Here is an 18,642-nt window from a genome sequence, read left to right as displayed (position 1 = left end):
GGCGCGGGGGGAAGGCGAGCGAGCGGGCGGATCACGGGAACGCCGGGGGCGGGGGCTGGGGCGGGGCAGGGCTGGTGGGCGGGGCGGCTGTTCCGGGGGAGCGGCCGCGCTGAGCGCGGTCCTCCGACCGGCGAGGCAGCATGGCCCCGGGAGTGGAGCTGGGTCTTCGCGGCGGCGGCGGCTGGGCCGGGCGGGGCTTGAGCGAGCTGCGCAGCGCCACTTCCCCAGCAAGGTCGGGGGCGGCCGGCGGGGCTGGCGAGGCCGGGCTGCCGAGGCCCCGCCGCCCTGCGCGGCGGCCCTGCCAGCCGGCCCCTGCGCCTTCCTGACCCTCCAGCATGTTACGCGCCGCTGCCCGGCCGCCTCCGACGCCTTCCACCGCACCCTCTTCGTGTTCGCCTGCCGCGCCCAGCCTGGCCTACGCGTCGGGACCGGGGGCCTTTCTGCGGTGAGGCGCAGGGAGGGAGGAGGGGAAGGAGGGGGGTGGAGGGCGAGGGCGGCCGCCCGCCTCCGGGCTGACCAGCGCCTGTCTCCCGCAGTGTTCCGGAACCAGCTGCCGCGGCGAACGACACGTACCCCGAGGAGCCGCCCCCGAGGGCCGCCCCCGGACCCGGCCCCCCGCCCCCGGGGCCGGCTGAGCGGCGCGCGCCGCCGCCTGCTGCCGCGTCTGCGGCTGCCCCGGGCCGCGCTGCTGCGGCCGCTGCCGCCGCGCCGCCTACTGCGGACCCGAGCACCAGGCGCTGGACTGGCGCCGCGGGCATCGCCGCTCCTGCGGGCAGCACCCGGCCGGAGGTGGGTCCGGGGCAGCGGAGACCTCCGAGGCGGGGGAAACCACGTGCTGCTGGATGGTTAAATGCTGGAGATGTGCTTGATGCGCTCGTGGAAACTTTGGCTACTCACAGCATGCCATAGAAAAGTATGAGAAGTGTTATGGCCATCAGGGCACCTGATGCACGCTTCAATTGTCTGGGTGTGCTAGTTAGAAGGAGATGTGCACCGAGCTGCCAAGCTGCAGGTTTTGAGTTTTAAAAATGCACCGAGCTGTGAAACTGCGGGGTTTGGGGTTGTAAAATGCTGCTGCTAGCACTGTTTAGTCTGCCTTCCACATCACTTAGGTTTACAGTATGTTCAAAACAACATACCTGTTGTAGTTTTCCACTGTCCCTAATATAGTGTGTTTCTTACCTTCTAGTCACATCTAGCAGTGATGTAAATCGTTCTTGCTCATACCATGTTTGTACTGTATTGTTGCTACGTAGTTTGCTGTGTGGCTTTTGGGGGGAAGGACGTGAAATACGAGATGACGTTGTGAAGTGGTACCCGTTTTCTGTTTTGTAGATGACTCGGTGGATGCAATTCCAGAGCATAATGAATTCCTTTTTCCAGAATATGAAATTTTGATAGAACCTGAGGAACCAGAATTTCCTGATGACAGCACTATAGATCCTGGTGATGAACAAGTAGCTGCAGAGACATCAAAGGACCTGAAAGAACAAGAGGAACTTGGAGCTACAGGCAGTGCAGGTCAGAAATAAGATGCTGCCTGTAATTCTTCACAATGAAGCCTGTATCACATCTTTAAAATATAAAATACTGTGATTTTTAAGTGTTCATTGTAAACTACTGGTGAAAAAGGACTAATTCTACACTCATTTATGATGCAAGTTTGTTGTAGATGTTCTGTAATATAAGTTGCTTTTATGGGAGAGACTTACTAAGCTCTGACCCCAGAAGCTGTTAAAGCAGCTGTTGCTGCAGGTAGCTTGTAGTTACACTGTGTCCCTGCATACTTCCAATAGGTAAGGAACAACTCAAGTGAGAAGGACAGGACCTTGAGCTGCTGGATGCTGTTGGAATTGGGAGATTAAATTAGACTGTCTTGGCTTGACTTGGTTCCATTTGTCTTAATTTATAGAAAATACTTAAAATCTCCTTGTCTGTGCTAGGAAAAAAAATGTTTTGAGGCTATTTTAATTGACCTTGAATTAAGCAATTGAAGTGCAGGCCCCTTCTTCCCTGCTCCCCCCAAATTCATGATGTGTTTGCAGCAACTTAGCTTTGCAACACTAGCTTTGAACACATCCAGGGTGGAGAGTTTGTGGTAGTGCAGGGGAAGGATGCTGGGTTACCAGCTGTGCCTTGCTGTGGTCCAAAGCTGTCTCAAGACTGTTTAGCGCCCTGACTTGATGTGAATGTTGTTGTGTGACAGATACACTGCTCAGTACTAGAAACTGAAGTCTGGCACATGCACGGCACTGTTGCACTTTTTTCAGATGTCATACCCTGAAGGTTCTGCAGTCTCAGTGATACCCACTGGGAGCCATAAACTGCAATCAATTAACTCCTTCCCTTTTCCAATGTTCCAGTACTGACATCTATGTTTAAAATGCATCTAAAACTAGTAAATGAACCTGTGTGTGACCAAATTTTAACATGCCACAAAAAGAAAGAAATCTTTGAGTGATTTATGCAACCAATGATTTGTGAAGCAAAATGCATTTACAGGTGCTAATATAGTTTTTAATTTTTTACTGTCTTGTATTAGCTCATAACTTTTGTTGTTCTTTTTTCTTGTTTAGGTGAAGCACTTCAGTCCTTAGATGAAGAGACACTGGAAGCATTGGCAAAACGTGAGACTGAAGAAGACAAGATCTTCCAAATGTTTAAAGAAAAAGTAGCTGCTGAACCAGAGCAGGTGAGATGGGGTGGCCTTAGAACTTTGTGGTTCTGGCACAGCATCCTGCTGCCCCTGCAACGTTTCACTGCCTTTTGTACCTAGTTAGAAATGAGGATGCCTCCTTACCCTCCACACACCTAACCAACACACCCTCATTCCTTATGTGCACAACATAAGTCATGCTGAAGTAAGAATTCAGCACCTGCTCATCTATCTTAAACAGAAGTTGGTCAGGATGAGATGGCACAGGGGTGCTGAACCCCCCAGAGCGTGGGAAGACCTGCCATCCTGTGACCTGCCATCCTTTCGTTCTAACCAAAGGACATAGTGAACACTGCATTATTCCCTAGCCTGTGGCCCTGTTGGCTTTCCTTCTCAGCAGAAAGAAAACTCCAGAGAAGAGCTCTATCATTGTCACCAACTGCACTGGGAGGTGGTTTGGTTATTTTAAGGTTGAAGAAATTAGTGATGGCTTTAAAATTTTTACTATTTCAAACAGAAATTCCCCCCTCATACTATTTCTTGCTATTACAAGAGGCTGAGTCACATTGTCAAACAAAAGCATGGTCCCTGGTTCCATTGAGAGGAAACACAGGCCTAAATCCATGAAAGTGGTGAAGGAAGAAGAAATTCTCTCAATTTTTTGCCTGGTACCCGAGGGGTTAAGGTACATATACAAAAAGTAGGAGACTTGAGTGTCTCCTTCTCTGCTTTAGGTATGTGCATCACCTCTCTCTGATCATCCCTGTACTGACTGATCTGCCCAATGTCCTCTTGTTGATAATGCCTGATTTGCTATGAACAGAAAAACTAAGGATATGTCTGAAAATGCCTCCTTCTTGGGCATTAGGACAATCCAGTTGCATTTAGATGCAGTAATGCATAACAAGAAGAGCTGGGTTGCATTCCTGACTTTGTGTGCAGTTCTGTGTGCTAATTATCAAGCTGCTCTTTCCCCATCTCAAGACTGTAACATACATTTCTGGGTCCCTTAATTAGGGAAATGCAAATAATTGGAATTTATCATTGCAATTTATCCCTGGATCATTGAAAAAGTGTTGCATAGTTAAGAAAATGCATATAAAACAACCCATCTTATTTTGAATACCATGTTTGCAAATGATATTTTGCCATGGTTATTACTTAAAGGATCTGACCTTATTCTGCGCCGTCTACAGCTTTGTCTAGCTGTAAATACCAATTTTATACCAAAACCAAAAGATAGTAATGAGAACTTAAACTTCTGCTCTATTTCAGATTATTAGATACTGCAGAGGAGGAGAAGGCCCAATCTGGGTGTCAGGTGAAAACAGGCCTGAAGAAAAAGATATCCCAAATTGTTTATGTGGTGCCAAAAGGATTTTTGAATTCCAGGTATGTAAACTCATTTAAAAATAATACAGGTAATGTATTTCAGACTTAACAGGATCTGATTGTACAGGTGTTGGCTTGTAGTCAGAGCAAGAAAGTTGAAGTTGCTACATACTAACTATGCTAAATGATTGCACAGAGCCTTTATTTACTATTGTAACTGCTTTTTCCACCAGATAATTTGCACTATACATAAAATGGTGCTCTTGTGAATATGGAACCGTCTCTTAAGTAACAGGAGTCCAGTGTGATATATTTCAAAAAATTCACAATGTGAATTGTAAATATGTCTGGCTGGAAGTATTCAGCTGTGAAATTCCAAATGGAGTGAGGCTCAGAATTGGGGCAAGGCTTATAAGGTCAAATAAAACTTCTATAGATAAGTAGGGCCATGCCTTTGATTCTCTAGGCATCTACTACACTGCTTTGGGAATTTCAAATTTATTTTATTTGAGCTGGTGCATGCAGTCGCTTCAACTGGGATTTGGTGTAAGAGGATATAAATTCTCTTACACCAAATGCAGGATCCTTCTTCAGAAAGAGAAGCAGGGAGAACGGAGAAAGCTATGGCCTGCCTCTAAACCTTTTGGTTTTCTTTGAAGATTATGCCACAGCTCCTGAACTACCTTCAAGTTGACAGCCTTGGAGAGAGCATTGACTGGGGAACACTGGTGGTGTACACTTGTGCTAACAACTGCGGTGGGGCACACGAATACCTGGAAGAGTTCATATGGAAACAAGACTATTCCGTGGGCCATGTTTTACCAAGTTGAGTCATCTAAATGGAATACTTGCTTTATTTCATTGCATCTCTGCACTATGTAAACAGGTAGTTGAACTAGAAGTCACTGTTAACAGCAGATCTTGTAACAGGGATAAAACTGCTATAACTAGACCTCGACAGCCTCTCTCTTGTGCTCCGGGGAAGCTTTTACTTCAACCTGGTAATGAAGCCAGATGTGTTTGTTCTGTGAGTTTCATTTCAAATCTCATTTCTCAATGTTTAAATAAAGATGAAAAGCTTTGGATTGGTGAAATTATCTTTTGTTGGTGATAGAACTTCAAAAACCTAAAGACTGGTGTTTGTCAGGACTTTGTGCTACTCAAAAATTAACATTCATTCAGAGAAAAGCAGACTACTGTAAACTCATTTGAGTGCTTATGCTGTACAGGAGTCATAGCTACGACAAAGCTCCATAGCTTTTTGATGTGGAACTTTAAGTCCACTTCTCTTTCTGAACAGGTGCACTCAGTCTAATTTGGCAGTTCTTACATGTTCTGATTGAGTGGTTTGTGGAGATAAAATGCACAAAATTAAGTGTTTTATCTGACTTAAACTATTTCTGCATGGGGCTAATAGTTTTAACACAGTTATCTGGTGCAGAAGCAGTTTTAATAAAGTGAGCCATACCAGAACACATTTGTCTTGTTACATACTGCCTGTAGCAGCAGATTTTCAAGCTGAATTGTACCTTAAGTCTGCCAGCTTTGGTAAAGTTTAAAAATAAGTGCCCTCTGCAGGGATCCTTCTGCTATTTGACAGCCTTATAGCTGAGGCAAGAGAAAAGTGAAGCCATAATGCTGAGGTTACTGTGGTAGCTGCTTAACTACTACTGTGGTTATAGCTACATTTGCAGAAAATGCTTTTTTTGTTTGTCAGTATAGAACAGACTTCAGTTACATACTCCCTTATCCTGCTCCAACCATTCATGGCTGCTTACCAGTGACTCTGAACGTGATTTTATCAAAGTCCTAGGCTCACTGTGGCGTTTTTGAAATCATTTAGATGTTGAAAATACTCAAGTGAGCAGGCAGAGAATGCTGTACCTGTAAGTGGTTTTGTTGATGCAGGACTTAATTTCTAGAAAGGTAGTTTTAAGCCTTGGTACTTGTCACAAAACAGCAAACAGCATCTTAAGTCACTGTAGTACAGCTCAACTGATTTTACTGAAAACCGTCCCACAGTTACTTAGGGCTCCGGGCCTTCCTAAAGAGTTGAAGAGTTTTTCAGGTAAGTTGGTAATAGTTCAGGGTCCTGCAAAAGCAGGGACAGTCCTACAATTATAGTTAAGAGCTCTCAAAGTGGTGTGGCACTAAAGGCAGTGTTTGAGTATCACGAACTTATCCTGGCACAGCTACATTATTAGACAGCATCTTTCTGATAAGAATCGTGAAGTGAATTAATAAACAACTAGTGAAACACCGGTGTAGAGAGAAGGCTGAAGATTAACGTCACTCAGGATTTGCAAATGGAGTGATATCAAAGCTAGTCAAAACTTCATTTAGTCTGGAATGAAACACCAACTTAGTAAAGAGACCATGGTTTACATTTGGGTTAGTTTTAAATAAAAATTGTTTGGAATAATGTGCAAGTCAGAGAGAGTTTACTATTAGTGAAAATTTACTGAAGAAAAAAAGTTTATTTTTAGTTTTCAGCCCGTTAAACTTCAAGTGTGGTTCAGAAGGAAGATTATGTACATACTGACTAGTCAGAAGGGCTTTGACATTTTACAGGAACACTAATATAGTGAGACTGTCATAGCTGGTAAAATACAAAAGTAGTAATTTAAAGAAATTCTAGGAGCTAAGCAGGGGTCTTTTGTTCCAATTCAGTCAAGTGTAGCTATTTAAGACTTGCCTAAATCCCATTTGTTGAACATAAGGCAACACATATTTGAACACAAACTTCTTTAACCAGTCATCTCTTTTGTTTTAACATAATGGAAGTATTCAAGGTAGATGTTTCCAAGGATGTGACTGCTGGTAAGTAAGCCAGAACATTGGTAAGATTCTCTTAAAATGACAAGTCACTTACAGTAGTGCATGTGCTATTAAAAAATCCAAATTAAATTAAAAAAAAAAAAAAATCAATGTATTTCACTCTACCAGCTGGGTAATTTTAAAATTTATTAAGACAGTTCCCATAGTTGTATAAACAGGGTTTATTGTACATGTGGAGTTGAAGAAAGAAAGAGAAGAAAGGTATATATTATATATATATGTACAGTGAGCCATTTTCATTAATAAATTTATCCTATCTTGCTTAATACTGGAAAGAGGAAATGTGACTGGCACCAAAGAAATTTAAAGTTGAAAAAATTTAAAAGCTCAAGTTCTGAAAATTATAAAACCATGGTCTTATGGAAGGAACTTAAAACATATATACATGGCAATTTAAGTGGTTTATACACTGAGTGACACAGTTGCATTTGTCTTTAAACCAACTTACAGATTTCCTATTAATAGAACTGGCATTAAAACTATTCAAAAGCTAGGATATAAATAAAAATTGGAGGGACTGCTCTAGGAACAGCCCAGTAAAGCAACTCACAGTAACTCAGTAGACATATTCAAGAATACAGTTCCCCTTGACCATCAGGGAAGTAGGCACTAACTGGGAAATAGTCCAAGTCCTGGTGTTGCAGTTGCACTGGAAGTCCGTCTCTTGTTACTGCTGTGCCATACACAATACCTTTTAAAATAGACCCCTGATTTCTCTGAAACATGTAGAAACTATTACGTTGTCTTTCTGAATCCCTTTAAAATAGGATAGATGTTTTCAAATGCTTCATAGATTTCTGCTCGTACTTTAGCACCTGAAAAATGATAGGGAATTAAGTTAGTTTGTACCTTTCACCTAATACTCTGTTTTAGCTTTTAGAATGTTTATTTTAATATGGCTGTATATAAAACCTTTGCATATCCATAAATCCTTATTTTTACAATCTTTTTTAAAACATATTTCATAGAGAGCATACATTACCAGCCTTCTGTTTATTTTGTCAAGAGTTACAACCTTCATTAGCATCTCTGTGCAGATGCTATACTTGCAAATGGGATTATCCTATAGATAATTTCCACAGAAGACCCAAATACAAAGCACAGCCCTGCAGGATGTTTCTGCAGAAAGGCCTAACTGATGGAGATTTTCTGAGTGTGAACATCTGTGGGAGGAAGGTCTGGCAGTGGAGACTGCTGCAGAGGCCTGCCCATTCCCCACACTGCAGGGACATGATTCTTTTGTCTGCCTGTCTTGTGGTTTTTTCTCCATAGCGAGACACAGTATGAAGGGAAAAGGAAGGGTGTAGGTGGAGTGCCTGAGGTTGAAGAGGTCCTAGATCTCCCCTTCTTTGTCTGCCGTATCATGGGAGAATGGCAGCATCCTGCAGCCAACCTGCCAAAGAACAGCTGGCTCAGTCACACATACTCAGCCCACAAAAACAGTCTTTCAGATTTTGCCAGAAAGATCACCTGCAGTCTTACAGCTTTTTGGGCACCTGCATACTACATTAAGATTCATGATCATTGTTCAAATGGATCTAGCCAAAGGTGGTGTTGCTTCATGCATTCTCATCTGTTAAAGAATACACATAATGCAGGTAACACATAGTGCAGGTAGCTCAGTATGCAGCTGCAGTGCTGAGCTGCAGGTTGGGATGCAGATTGAGCTGTGTGCGGCAGGACCCCCAGGCAAGAGGCCCCGTGAACTGCCGACCATTTGGGGTCCCTCCTCGGAGGCCCCCAGCTCGAGCTGTTATTTTGTTATTGCACCAAGATTAGACTGTACTGTGGGAAACCTGGGGTGGAGCTGGTAAGGAAACCTTGTCTGACTGTGTGAGTGTGGTGTGTGTAGGAAGTCAAGTGGGGCACCTGTCGGCTCACTGGAGACGATCTGCTGCAAACAGGCTTTGGTCCTGGTGCAGGTGGTGCTGGTGTGACTGCCAGAGTGGCTCCTGGATGGTTGGACAGGGAAGTTTCCTTAACAACATCATCCACAGAACATTCTATTAACTCTTCTTTCTCAGTACTGTCATCTCTAAAGGAAAGTACCTGGCAGCTTATGTATCCCTGTGTGTTCTCTGTAATACAGTCTAAATCTCACCTACTGGAGTAAGATACTGTCTTGACCTACCAGTTAAAACCACTTTTCCAGAAACAAAAATAAGCAGTACAATTCTTGGCTTGATCATTCTGTAGATTAATCCAGGAAACAATTCCGGCTCGTAGCTGTAAGAGAAGAGAGTGACAGTGTTTAAACTTATAAGCCTGTAAACACATGTTCCACTCTACCTTCTGCAGGAGCGGGCAGAGCAGATGTAGACTTCACTGAAACTTGGAGAGGGTAGTAGGGAAGATCATTTTGATGGTTTCATAATGGGCAGCCTCAGCTGCACCTAAGGCAGTGCAGAGATGGGAACAGTGCAAGGAAATAATCTAAACAGATGTCACTCTCTAAGCTAGCTAGTACACAACAGGAATGAAACACAAGCAAGCTTTTTTTTACCTGCTGAACTGCTGGTGTGTGAGTACCAATCCTTCCAGTCTGATGGGAAATTTCACATCGCAGCTGCCCACCATGTTCTGAATTTTAAAATCCAAAAATTTTGCTGGAAAGCCCAGTTTCTGAACAACTCTTGCATACTTCCTTGCTGCCAGTCTGGATTGCTCCTCACTGAAGTGAGAAAAGGATATCTCTATTATTGCCTCAGTTTTATATTACTTGAAGCAAACAGCATTAAACCACAAATATCTAGCTGGGAGAAAAATGGCTGTGTGGAGGAAAAGGGAAGGTCACATGCAAAATTTTGGTATCTAAAATGAACAAGTAGCACTGGTTTTCATGCTAATTTTGGTAGTAATATCCTGGACACCACTAGTGTTGCACTCACTGTTTATGAGGCACAAAACAGTAAATTATAAATCCATATATTTCACGCTTTTAAAATATTGACCAGAATCCCTCTAATGGGACATGAAAACTGTTATGTAAGTTATCACCATAGAACAACTTTGAACTACTACTGCTAGAAATACATGTTTCTATAAAAATCTCTCAGCTGCCAAAATCCTCTGCTTGATTGAGCCCAGGAATTCGAATAGGTTTAACACAACTGCACAGCCTTACATGGTGTTACAGAATTCAGTTTGTTTCAGTTTTGTAAACAGCTGTGGATCTGGTTGTTCCTGATGCAGAGTAGGACAACTTGAACTTCAAGTGTCACCAGGCAGAGAAAATGTTTCCCTGTACAGCTCTATTCATTCATCTCTGCTCATTAGCTTATTCCTTCTGGATTCCTAGCAGAGTTCTTCAGAGCAGAATTTCTCTTCTGGCCACCAGAGTTAAACTTTTGTTTAGTTTTCAATTCTTGTGCTTCAATGATCATGTTAAGAGCTAACTAACTAAGATCAGACAACAGGGACCAGAGACTTGGAGCTCTTATCCTGGGATGAATGAAACTATTCAAATATAAAAACCGTCTGCCACCGCCCCTACAGTCTAAGCAGTTCCAGTGCATCGTCACTGAATTTTTAAATTATTAGAAAAAAGCACAGATAACTGCAAAGCCAAAAAACTGAATATAATAACCTCTGCAACCCAGTTTATTAGACTGGATGAAAGAGCTTCAGAATAGAACTACCATTTCCCCTCTAGTTGGGAAGTCCCTTTAGTCATGAAAAGACAGTTTGCATAGAAATGTGTATTACACAAACAACTGTAAAAGCAACATTAGTTCTACCTGTATGACTTTGATGTATATATATATATATATATAAATAATATTACTTCTAAAGCATCATGGTACATGAGAAGAGACAGCCTGAATTAGTTTGCTTGTAGCCTAAACATACCTTTTTGCTCCTGTGCACACCATTTTTCCAGAGCTGAATATCAGTGCAGTAGTACGTGGTTCTCTTATTCTCATAATAACAGCAGCAAAACGCTGAAATGTGAGCGTTGAGACTATTAGTGATATATTGCTGTAATCATTACATTAAAACCAAAACTGCATCATCTAAGGAGCAAGTTACACTGTAGTGTAAAGAAATACCAAGTTCAAACATACTTACTCATAACTCAAAGTTTTCTTGAAATGCTTAGATCATAAGTAGCTTCAAACACACACAATGAGAGGTAGAGCCAGGCATGAAGGATATTTACCATTGCACTGCTATTTTACTAAGTTAATCTCTCATTACTGTATATGCAACATATAAATAATGCTAACATTTGCATCAGAGCAATAGAGACAATTTCAAAAATAAATTTAAAAGATTTCCTCCAAATGTCTTGAAATTTGATCTGTTATAAGCAGGATGGAAGACTATCGGCAAAAATTTTATGATCTGTTTTGTTTCTGTGTCTTAAAAAAATTGGACAGTGTTACAATAGCAGCAAACAGATCAGCTGGAGATGAAAGTTCTGTGTAAACAGAAGTCACCTTGGCTACCACAGTAGGACACAGCAGCCCGATTAGCTCTACCTTTTTATTCTAAGTAAGCATTTCCAAATTCTTAAACTCCTTGAAGCTAGAGATATTGGAAACTGATATGGGCATGCATATACACACACACACACACACACACACACACACAAGTAAACCCTTCTTTGTTGTATTTAACTTGGACTAGCTCACCATGCAGTCCCATGAATTGTTCTGCTGACATAAACAAGGTGGTAGCGTGGGTTACCCAACAGCACACTTGTCAAAATATGTCTTAAATAGTACAGGCAAGCAACAGCTTTCTGTGATAGATGAGTGTACTGACTAAACGTCAGGAGTGTGTTACATAACCCTCCTTTCTCTCTGACATGGAAAACAGTATTTCGTATTGATTATTCTAGCCTACGAGTTTTACACAGCCACCTACCCTCCTACCTTAGGAGTCACCAGGCATGCTCAAATTTTTGCTGCATTAGTATCTTACTCACAATTATGTAACAGCATCACTGATATAAGCTTACAGTAACAGTTGTTTATGACATATGCCTGCTTTAACCTTTGAGAACAGAGTGCAGGTAAACTGCAGCAAAGTCCTAAATACTAAAAGAAAAAACCCCTACGCCTCAGGAAAACTGAAGCCTTCCCAAGGTTAACCAATTCAACTATACAACACCTAAACTTTTGTTAGTGTCCAGCTACTGTGGTTGCAAAGATAACATTTCCAAGAGGAGCCACCCAAAAGAAAACTGAAGCAACATAATTTTCTTGATTTCACACTCCAGATCCTCTGCTGTTGTTCAAGGTTTCCGAAGCTAAAAAACCCCACAGTTTAACAGAGTACCACTTAGGAGTAGCAGGCAACTTAAAAGTCGATGTGCAAAAAAATCAATTTCACTTCGCTGTTTCACCAAACTTAGCCATCAGAAGCAATGAGATGGCAGGAGTACTGGGGGAGAACACAAGGGAACAGAGAGGAATTGAGACTCTGAAAAATGAGCAACTGCGCTGTGACCACAAGAATTCCAAGGGAGCAGGTAGGTGGAGGAAGTCACAGAGTATATAGAACAACCATGCCCATATGAACAGTAGCAGAGCTACCACAAAAAGCTTGGCCAGTGTACTACACTGTTGGTTGGGTTCTTCTACCAGATTACAAGCTGGTGCAAATCACAGCTACTTCAGTATAAAAATACTTTTTACTAATTTGACAGAATGTTCTAAGTTTATTAAAGATTTCTTTTTAAACTATAGTATAAAACTGCATCTCTAGCAGGTTTTTTTGGTCTATTGCAGAAACCTGCAGCCACAACTTTTGATATACATTTCTCTTACCTTGGGATTATATTCAGCATTTCGGGCACGAAGTGCAATAGTTTTTAGGTCAAGTTTGCAACCAAGATTCACTGTGGACACAATATTCCTGAAGACAGGTGAGAGAAATATATTAAAAAGACAATAAGTAATTCGCGTGTCTTCCTCATTTTTAACAAAGCTTAATTAATTTTACTTTTTCATTATTTTGTTTCTCCAAGTGAGTTTGAATGACATCTTTCCTACTAACAGGAGCACCAAGCACCAAGCAGTGTTTTGACTCAGGAACCTCCTTTTGTAGGGCACTAGTTCCTAAGGCATGATTGCTGATTCCTCCTTTTCTACCAGCAATTATGAAAAGTGTCCCATGAGAAGAATCTCTATTTCAGTTTGGCTGGAAAAATTCTTGATTTTGAGAGCCCTCACCACAATCAGAGAAGCTGCTGGAAACAGGAGAAAATGAGGTAGTACCATCTGAAATTTTCCTTGCTATGCCCTTCAAGGGGGAAGGTGCAGAACTAAGTGGGAATAGCACAGGAGGTAAATCCATTACCAGGAGATGGGATAGCAGGTCTCTAGAAAGTTTAAAAGAAGTTCCTAGATATAAAATTTTGTTTTCTGGGAAAATCCTGAAATTTAAAGGTCCTCAATGGTGGGGGGGGAAGAGGAGTATGAGAAACTACTCTTTCGATTCACCTTATCCATTTCACTTTGTCCCTTCCACAAATTTCTGAAAAACTCTCTTTAGAACTAAAGTTCAATGAAAATAATTCCAACCTAAACTTAGAACTAGTTCTAGGGTTTTCTTCCCTTCTTACAAACTCAGAGTTACCCATGCACTAGAAAAGGGAAAATGATGAACTCCTAAACTGCATGGAGTTAAATTTACAATAGTGTTAAATGAAGACATATCTAACACCCTCCACTGTTATACTTAAAAGATGTATGGTTGACAAATCACTAAGAAACTGTTTACATTATTAAGTGGTTTAGTAATGAAGCTAAGCTAAAAATAAAAGAAAAAACTACTCATATTGCTACAGGAGACCCATAAATTCTGAATCCTCCCTTTCCACCAAAATGCAGTACCCAATTCCTGATGTGCCTTTGGTCCTAAGTCTTTAAAAGGCTATCTGAGAAAGGACACAATGCACTAACACATGGGGCACTCACTGTAGTTGTGGCACTATCCCAGAACTCTCTGACGCTGGTGTTGCAGGAGTTATTGGTGTCATCGGAGTCATTGGAGAGGGGTACAGAGGTGTGGTTCCTGGTAAAGGGGCTGTGGTAAGAGTCTGTGAATGGAAGAGCTGGGGAGTTTGACCAGATGTTCCCTGTGTCGCTTGCTGTGACGTAGATTGTTGCGCTGCTTGTTGCTGCTGCTGCTGCCGCTGCTGTTCCTCTAATATAGACAGACTGTTGGTGCTCTGGACAGGCTGTGGTGTCAGTCCTGTGCCATATGGCATCATTGGGCTAAAAATGGGAATTCCTGGAGTCATTGCACCCTAGAGAAGCAAACATGAAAGAGAAACCACAGATCATGTTGATTCCCTTTTGTTTTTAAGAGACAAAGTTTTCAGGGAGGGTCTAAAAATCTATGTAAATTGAGTTGATGATCTCAAACCTGGAGCACACAGTAGTAACTTGTTAAAAACAGAAAGTCCTTGGAAATGCTTTACAGAATAAAGCATAAACGTTTTACAGAATAAAACACTACCCCTAGGGATCTGACACGTTTCTCACACTACCTTGCAAGCATGTCTCAACTTTGACTCACAATTTAATTTGCAATTGTTTGAACACAGACTGTGCCCATTTCACCGAACACATTCTTAGCCCAGCAACAATCTATTATGCACGTAGTTTAAAGGGCAACCACCAAAATTAAATTAATCTTTCCAACTTATCAGTCATGTTTCTACTTAGAGGAACCCCATGTATCTGCATGTTTCTTATACCTCTGGATATCTACATTGATGGTTTTACAATTCTGCTTTATACTAGTATTATTTGATACCTAGCAGAATTTTTCACATCTGCAAACAAAAAAACCTGAAGTTACATGCAAGAAATGGAAAACGCTTTCACAAAAAAAAAATAAAAATCAGATAATAGTTGCATTTTAGATCATTTGCTTTTACCTGAGGGGAGGCTAAGCCTTGAGCGTAGGGTGGCAAACTGTTGTTCTGATCCATGATTCCAGTTATTTCTTTGGTGAGGCCAGAAGTATTTCCTTCAATTAATTTAAATAAACTTCAAATCCTAGAGGATTTTTAACCGTTTAAAACATTCCAGCAAAGTAGCTTTTAAAGCCAAGCTGAAAGGTGCTAGGAAAACATCAGCTCCAGAGAAATATGTTATGAGTCTAAAACACCAAGAAAAATCTGAAAAGAAAAAGAGTAATATCTTGAGAATAATATCTAAGAATAAAATGAAAAGCAAACCTATGAGCTGCTGACTCAGATAAAAGACACACACCCACGTATAAATATATATAAGAAAATTCACGCATATGCACGCACACATGTACAGTCCATAAAAATAACCTTTTTCAGGCACACTCCATAGAAACTTTGCAGCGTGATTCTGCTGAAGTTCCTCGCAGGTTACCTGACCCACATGGGCAGGCTTCTGTCTAACCAAACCTCCCTGCACAAACAATTCAAGCTATTAATGCTCATTCTACTCTAAGGTTTGCTTTAGCTAGAAAAGCACAGATTTTTTTAGAATTTAATTCCCTTGACTACTAACCAAAAAGCTTACTGACACATTGCTTGTAAGTCTCTTCCTGACAATTTTAAGGCTTGGGCTTTCAGAATTTATTTTTTTCTTCTATGAGAAAAGCATCACTGGTCAAATCAGAACTAGGAAAACCTCTTATCCACTTCCAGTAGACTTCAAACAACAGTGACATGTGCTTTATCAGAAAAAAAAATAAATATGTGAAAACTTATTTCAGATGTACAAGTGAAACATCCATATGATTTGATTTTTTCAACTACACCTCTGTTGCTGTCTTACAGAAATAAACAAGATAAGTGAAGAATTTAAATTTTATGCTATCAACGGTATAAAATATTTTCCCATTAATTTGTAAGTTTCTTAACTATCGGCTAGAAATACTCAAGGTCATTTTTGGGCCGGAGGTTGGCCACCTCAAATTCTGAAGAAAGCTTATTCAGCCTTTTTTTTTTTTTAAGATATGAGAGCTTAGAATTACAATATTTACACTGCAGCTAAAAAGGTCTGCTTTTTTTTTCCCCCGTGACCATAAGATATTATGATCTTTACCCTCACCGAAGGTATCAAGCAGAGCATCCAGGTTTTATGACCTGGAGATAGGAGTACATTAGAAGCCTAGACATTATCCTGGAAGAAATAAAGCCAACTCCTCGACAGCCCAGCTGTTTGGTAAGACGCCAGGTTACCGGGCATGCCAGAGCCTGCGGCGAGGACACCGGCTACGCAGAGGCCCATCTTGTAACCACCTAACGAGGCTTGCCTGGATCGTCACTACAAACGCTGGGAAACGTTTTGGCCGAGGGAACAGAGTCCAAAAGCAGGAGACACCACGGAAGAGGCCCCGACCCACCCCGTTCGGGCTCCTTCCCCAGCCACTTCCCGGTGGCCACTGCGCTTCCCGGTGCCTCCAACCCCTCCCGCTCCCCATATCCAGCACCGGCCCCGGCGCCGCGCAGGGTCCCGCCGCTGCCCGCGCCCAGCCGCCCCCGGCCGCCAGCGGTCGCCGCTCGCACCCTGAAGCCACGCCGGAGCCCCGCGGCGGGGCAGCAGCAAAGGGCGGCTGGGAAAGAGGAGTCCCTTCCGCCACTTTCCCCCGCCGCGGCTTCAGGCCGCCGCGGAGGCGCGGTGCGAGCCGGCTCCGCGCACCGTCCCCCAGGCCGCTCCAGGCCCGGCGCCTGGCGCCGGCCCGGCCCCGCACCCAATCGCAGCCCCCGCCGGCAGCCACCGCCCCTCCGCGGGCAGCGGGCGTGGGCGGCGCGGTCGCCCGGCGGGGCTCGGTAAGAAAAAGAAAAACCCTGCTCTGCAGGCCCCGCTCCGCTCTCCCGCCGCGCTCAGCGCCCGCCGGACCACGGTCCGACCCGCCCCCGCCCCGCCGGCGCGCCCAGCGCGTCACTTCCCGCCGCCGCCGGGAGAGGAACCTTCGCTGGGAAGAACCTTCGGAATTTCAACAAGGGCAAATGCGGGGTCCTGCACCTGGGGAGGGATAACCCCATGCACCAGTACAGGCTCGAGGCCGACCTGCTGGAAAGTAGCTCTGCGGAGAAGGACCTGGGGGGTCCTGGTGGACAAGGAGCTGTCCGTGAGCCAGCAGTGTGGTCTTTTGTCCAAGAAGGCCAATGGTGTCCTGGGTGCATTAGGAAGAGCATTTCCAGCAGATCGAGGGAGGTTATCCTACCCCTCTACTCCACATCTGGAGTACTGTTTCCAGTTCTGGGCTCCTGACTACAAGAGAAACATGGAGCTCCTGGAGCAGGTCCAGGGATTAAGGCGCTGGAGTATCTCTCTTATGAGGAATGGCTGAGGGAGCTGGACCTGTCCAGCCTAGAAAAGAGGTGACTGTGTATAAATATCTAAAGGGTGGGTGTCAAGAAGATGGAGCCAGGCTCTTCTCGGTGATGCCAAGTCACAGGATGAGGCAATGGGCAGAAACTGATGGACAGGAAGCTCCACCTGAATGTGAAGAACTTTCTGTACTGTGTGGGTGACTGTGCACTAGAATAAATTGACCAGAGAGGTTGTGGAGTCTCCCTCATTGGAGATATTCAAGAACCATCTGGAGACAGTCCTGTACCATGTGCTCTTGGATGATCTTGCTTGAGCAGGGAGGTGGCCCACTGTGGTCCCTTCCAGCCTGACTGATCCTGCAGTGCACGAGACCTGGTTGCAGGGGCTGTGCTGGAAGTTGTTCCCCACATTATAGCTGTACAGACTTACACACTGCAGTGCTGCACTGGTGGCTCTTGCTGCTGTCGTGTGCAGCACCCATGGAGGCTGCAGCCACTGCAGCTGTGCTTCCCAAGCAGAGTGACACGCTTCTCCTCCAGAACACCATGTGTCCCCTGCATCTCCCTGTCCCCCTGGCCTTCTCCCCTAGCACCACTTCAAGCTTCTACCCCAGCTCTTCTCTTGTTTCCACTCATGCCATGGCACCTGGCACCGCAGCTCATGGCCCACCTCAAGGACTGGTGAGACCCCATCTGGAGTACTGTGTCCAGCTCTGAGGTCCTCAGCACAAGAAAGACCTGGACCTGTTGGAGTGAGTCCAGAGGAAGGCCACCAAGATGCTTAGAGGGATGAAGCACCTTTTGTACAAGAAAAAGGTGAGATAGTTTGGATTGTTCAACCTGGACAAGAGGAAGCTTTGGGGTGACCTAATTGCAGCCTTCCAGTACCTGAAGTGAGCCTACAATAAAGACTGGGACTTTTTACAAGAGCATGTAGTGACAGGACAAGGAGGAAGGGCTTTAAACTGAGAGAATCAGTTTAGATTAGCTATTAGGACGACGTTCTTCGCTGTGAGGATGGTGAGGCACTGGCACACATTGTCCAGAGAAGTTGTGGATGTCCCATCCCTGGCAGTGTTCAAGGCCAGACTGGATGGAGCTCTGAGCAACCTGGTCTAGCGAAAGATGTCCCTGTCCATGGCAGCAGGGTTGGGACTACATGATCTTTAAGGTCCCTTCCAACCCAAGACACTCTGTGATTCCCGACCCAAGACACTCTGTGATTCCCGACCCTTGGTCTTCACAGCAGTTCTCAAGGTGCTCCCTCTTACAGAGCCAGAGCCACCCTGGTCCCCACCTACCCAAATACTAGATGCTCTTTGATAACTCCACCACAGCTGCTTATTAACCTGCGCGTTTCCAAGAGCGGGCACGCAGATGTCAGGGGCTGGCAGCGCTTGGACAGGGCAAGAACCGGTGCCTGTGGTGCCAGGAGGGCCCAGGCGCACACCGAGCTGCTGGCGGGGGCGGCGGAAGGACGGGGCGGGTGACAGCGGGGCACGGGCGAGGTCCCGCAGGCCCCCCCGCCGGGGCACGG

General features: G+C 44.0%; 2 protein-coding genes across 4 annotated transcripts; one reads left to right on the top strand and one right to left on the bottom strand.

Moving 5' to 3' along the window:
* Positions 1-140: 140 nt before the first annotated feature.
* PDCD2 (programmed cell death 2) lies at positions 141-5,070 on the top strand. Its single transcript, XM_029961610.1, is given in 11 exon segments — positions 141-164; positions 166-360; positions 362-452; positions 537-557; positions 560-593; positions 595-643; positions 645-789; positions 1,336-1,521; positions 2,577-2,692; positions 3,932-4,048; positions 4,648-5,070. Coding segments are annotated over 11 exon segments (1,149 nt in total). The 3' UTR covers positions 4,819-5,070.
* Positions 5,071-6,445: 1,375 nt separating this feature from the next.
* Positions 6,446-18,427, bottom strand: TBP (TATA-box binding protein). 3 transcript variants are annotated; one of them, XM_018077444.2, is made up of 8 exons: positions 18,407-18,427; positions 14,721-14,963; positions 13,753-14,084; positions 12,601-12,688; positions 10,676-10,767; positions 9,330-9,497; positions 8,958-9,052; positions 6,446-7,641 (listed from the first exon to the last, which is right to left on the bottom strand). In XM_018077444.2, the coding sequence occupies exons 2-8, from the start codon at positions 14,772-14,774 to the stop codon at positions 7,562-7,564; spliced, it is 909 nt and encodes a 302-aa protein (XP_017932933.1). In that variant the 5' UTR covers positions 14,775-14,963; positions 18,407-18,427; the 3' UTR covers positions 6,446-7,561. The 3 variants fall into 3 exon arrangements, with proteins under 3 accessions (XP_017932933.1, XP_017932931.1, XP_017932932.1); XM_018077442.2 differs by lacking the exon at positions 18,407-18,427 and adding an exon at positions 15,877-15,992; XM_018077443.2 differs by lacking the exon at positions 18,407-18,427 and adding an exon at positions 15,331-15,394.
* Between the last annotated feature and the right edge of the window lie 215 nt (positions 18,428-18,642).

Source organism: Manacus vitellinus, unplaced genomic scaffold (genome assembly GCF_001715985.3).
Source record: "Manacus vitellinus isolate BGI_N305 unplaced genomic scaffold, ASM171598v3 scaffold_37_pilon, whole genome shotgun sequence".
Classification (NCBI taxonomy): domain Eukaryota; kingdom Metazoa; phylum Chordata; class Aves; order Passeriformes; family Pipridae; genus Manacus; species Manacus vitellinus.
Note: the sequence above shows the minus strand (reverse complement) of the source record. Positions and strands in the feature narration are given on the sequence as shown.

What these genes read in the sequence shown, in the direction of transcription:
- TBP (XM_018077444.2), bottom strand. Translation starts at nt 14,774, where the DNA reads ATGGATCAGAACAACAGTTTGCCACCCTACGCTCAAGGCTTAGCCTCC. An exon ending in GGGATAGTGCCACAACTACA is followed by an intron (nt 12,689 to 13,752) that starts GTGAGTGCCCCA and finishes ACCTGTCTTCAG; the next exon opens with GAATATTGTGTCCACAGTGA. An exon ending in ACACACCAGCAGTTCAGCAG is followed by an intron (nt 9,053 to 9,329) that starts GTAAAAAAAAGC and finishes CTTCTCTTACAG; the next exon opens with CTACGAGCCGGAATTGTTTC.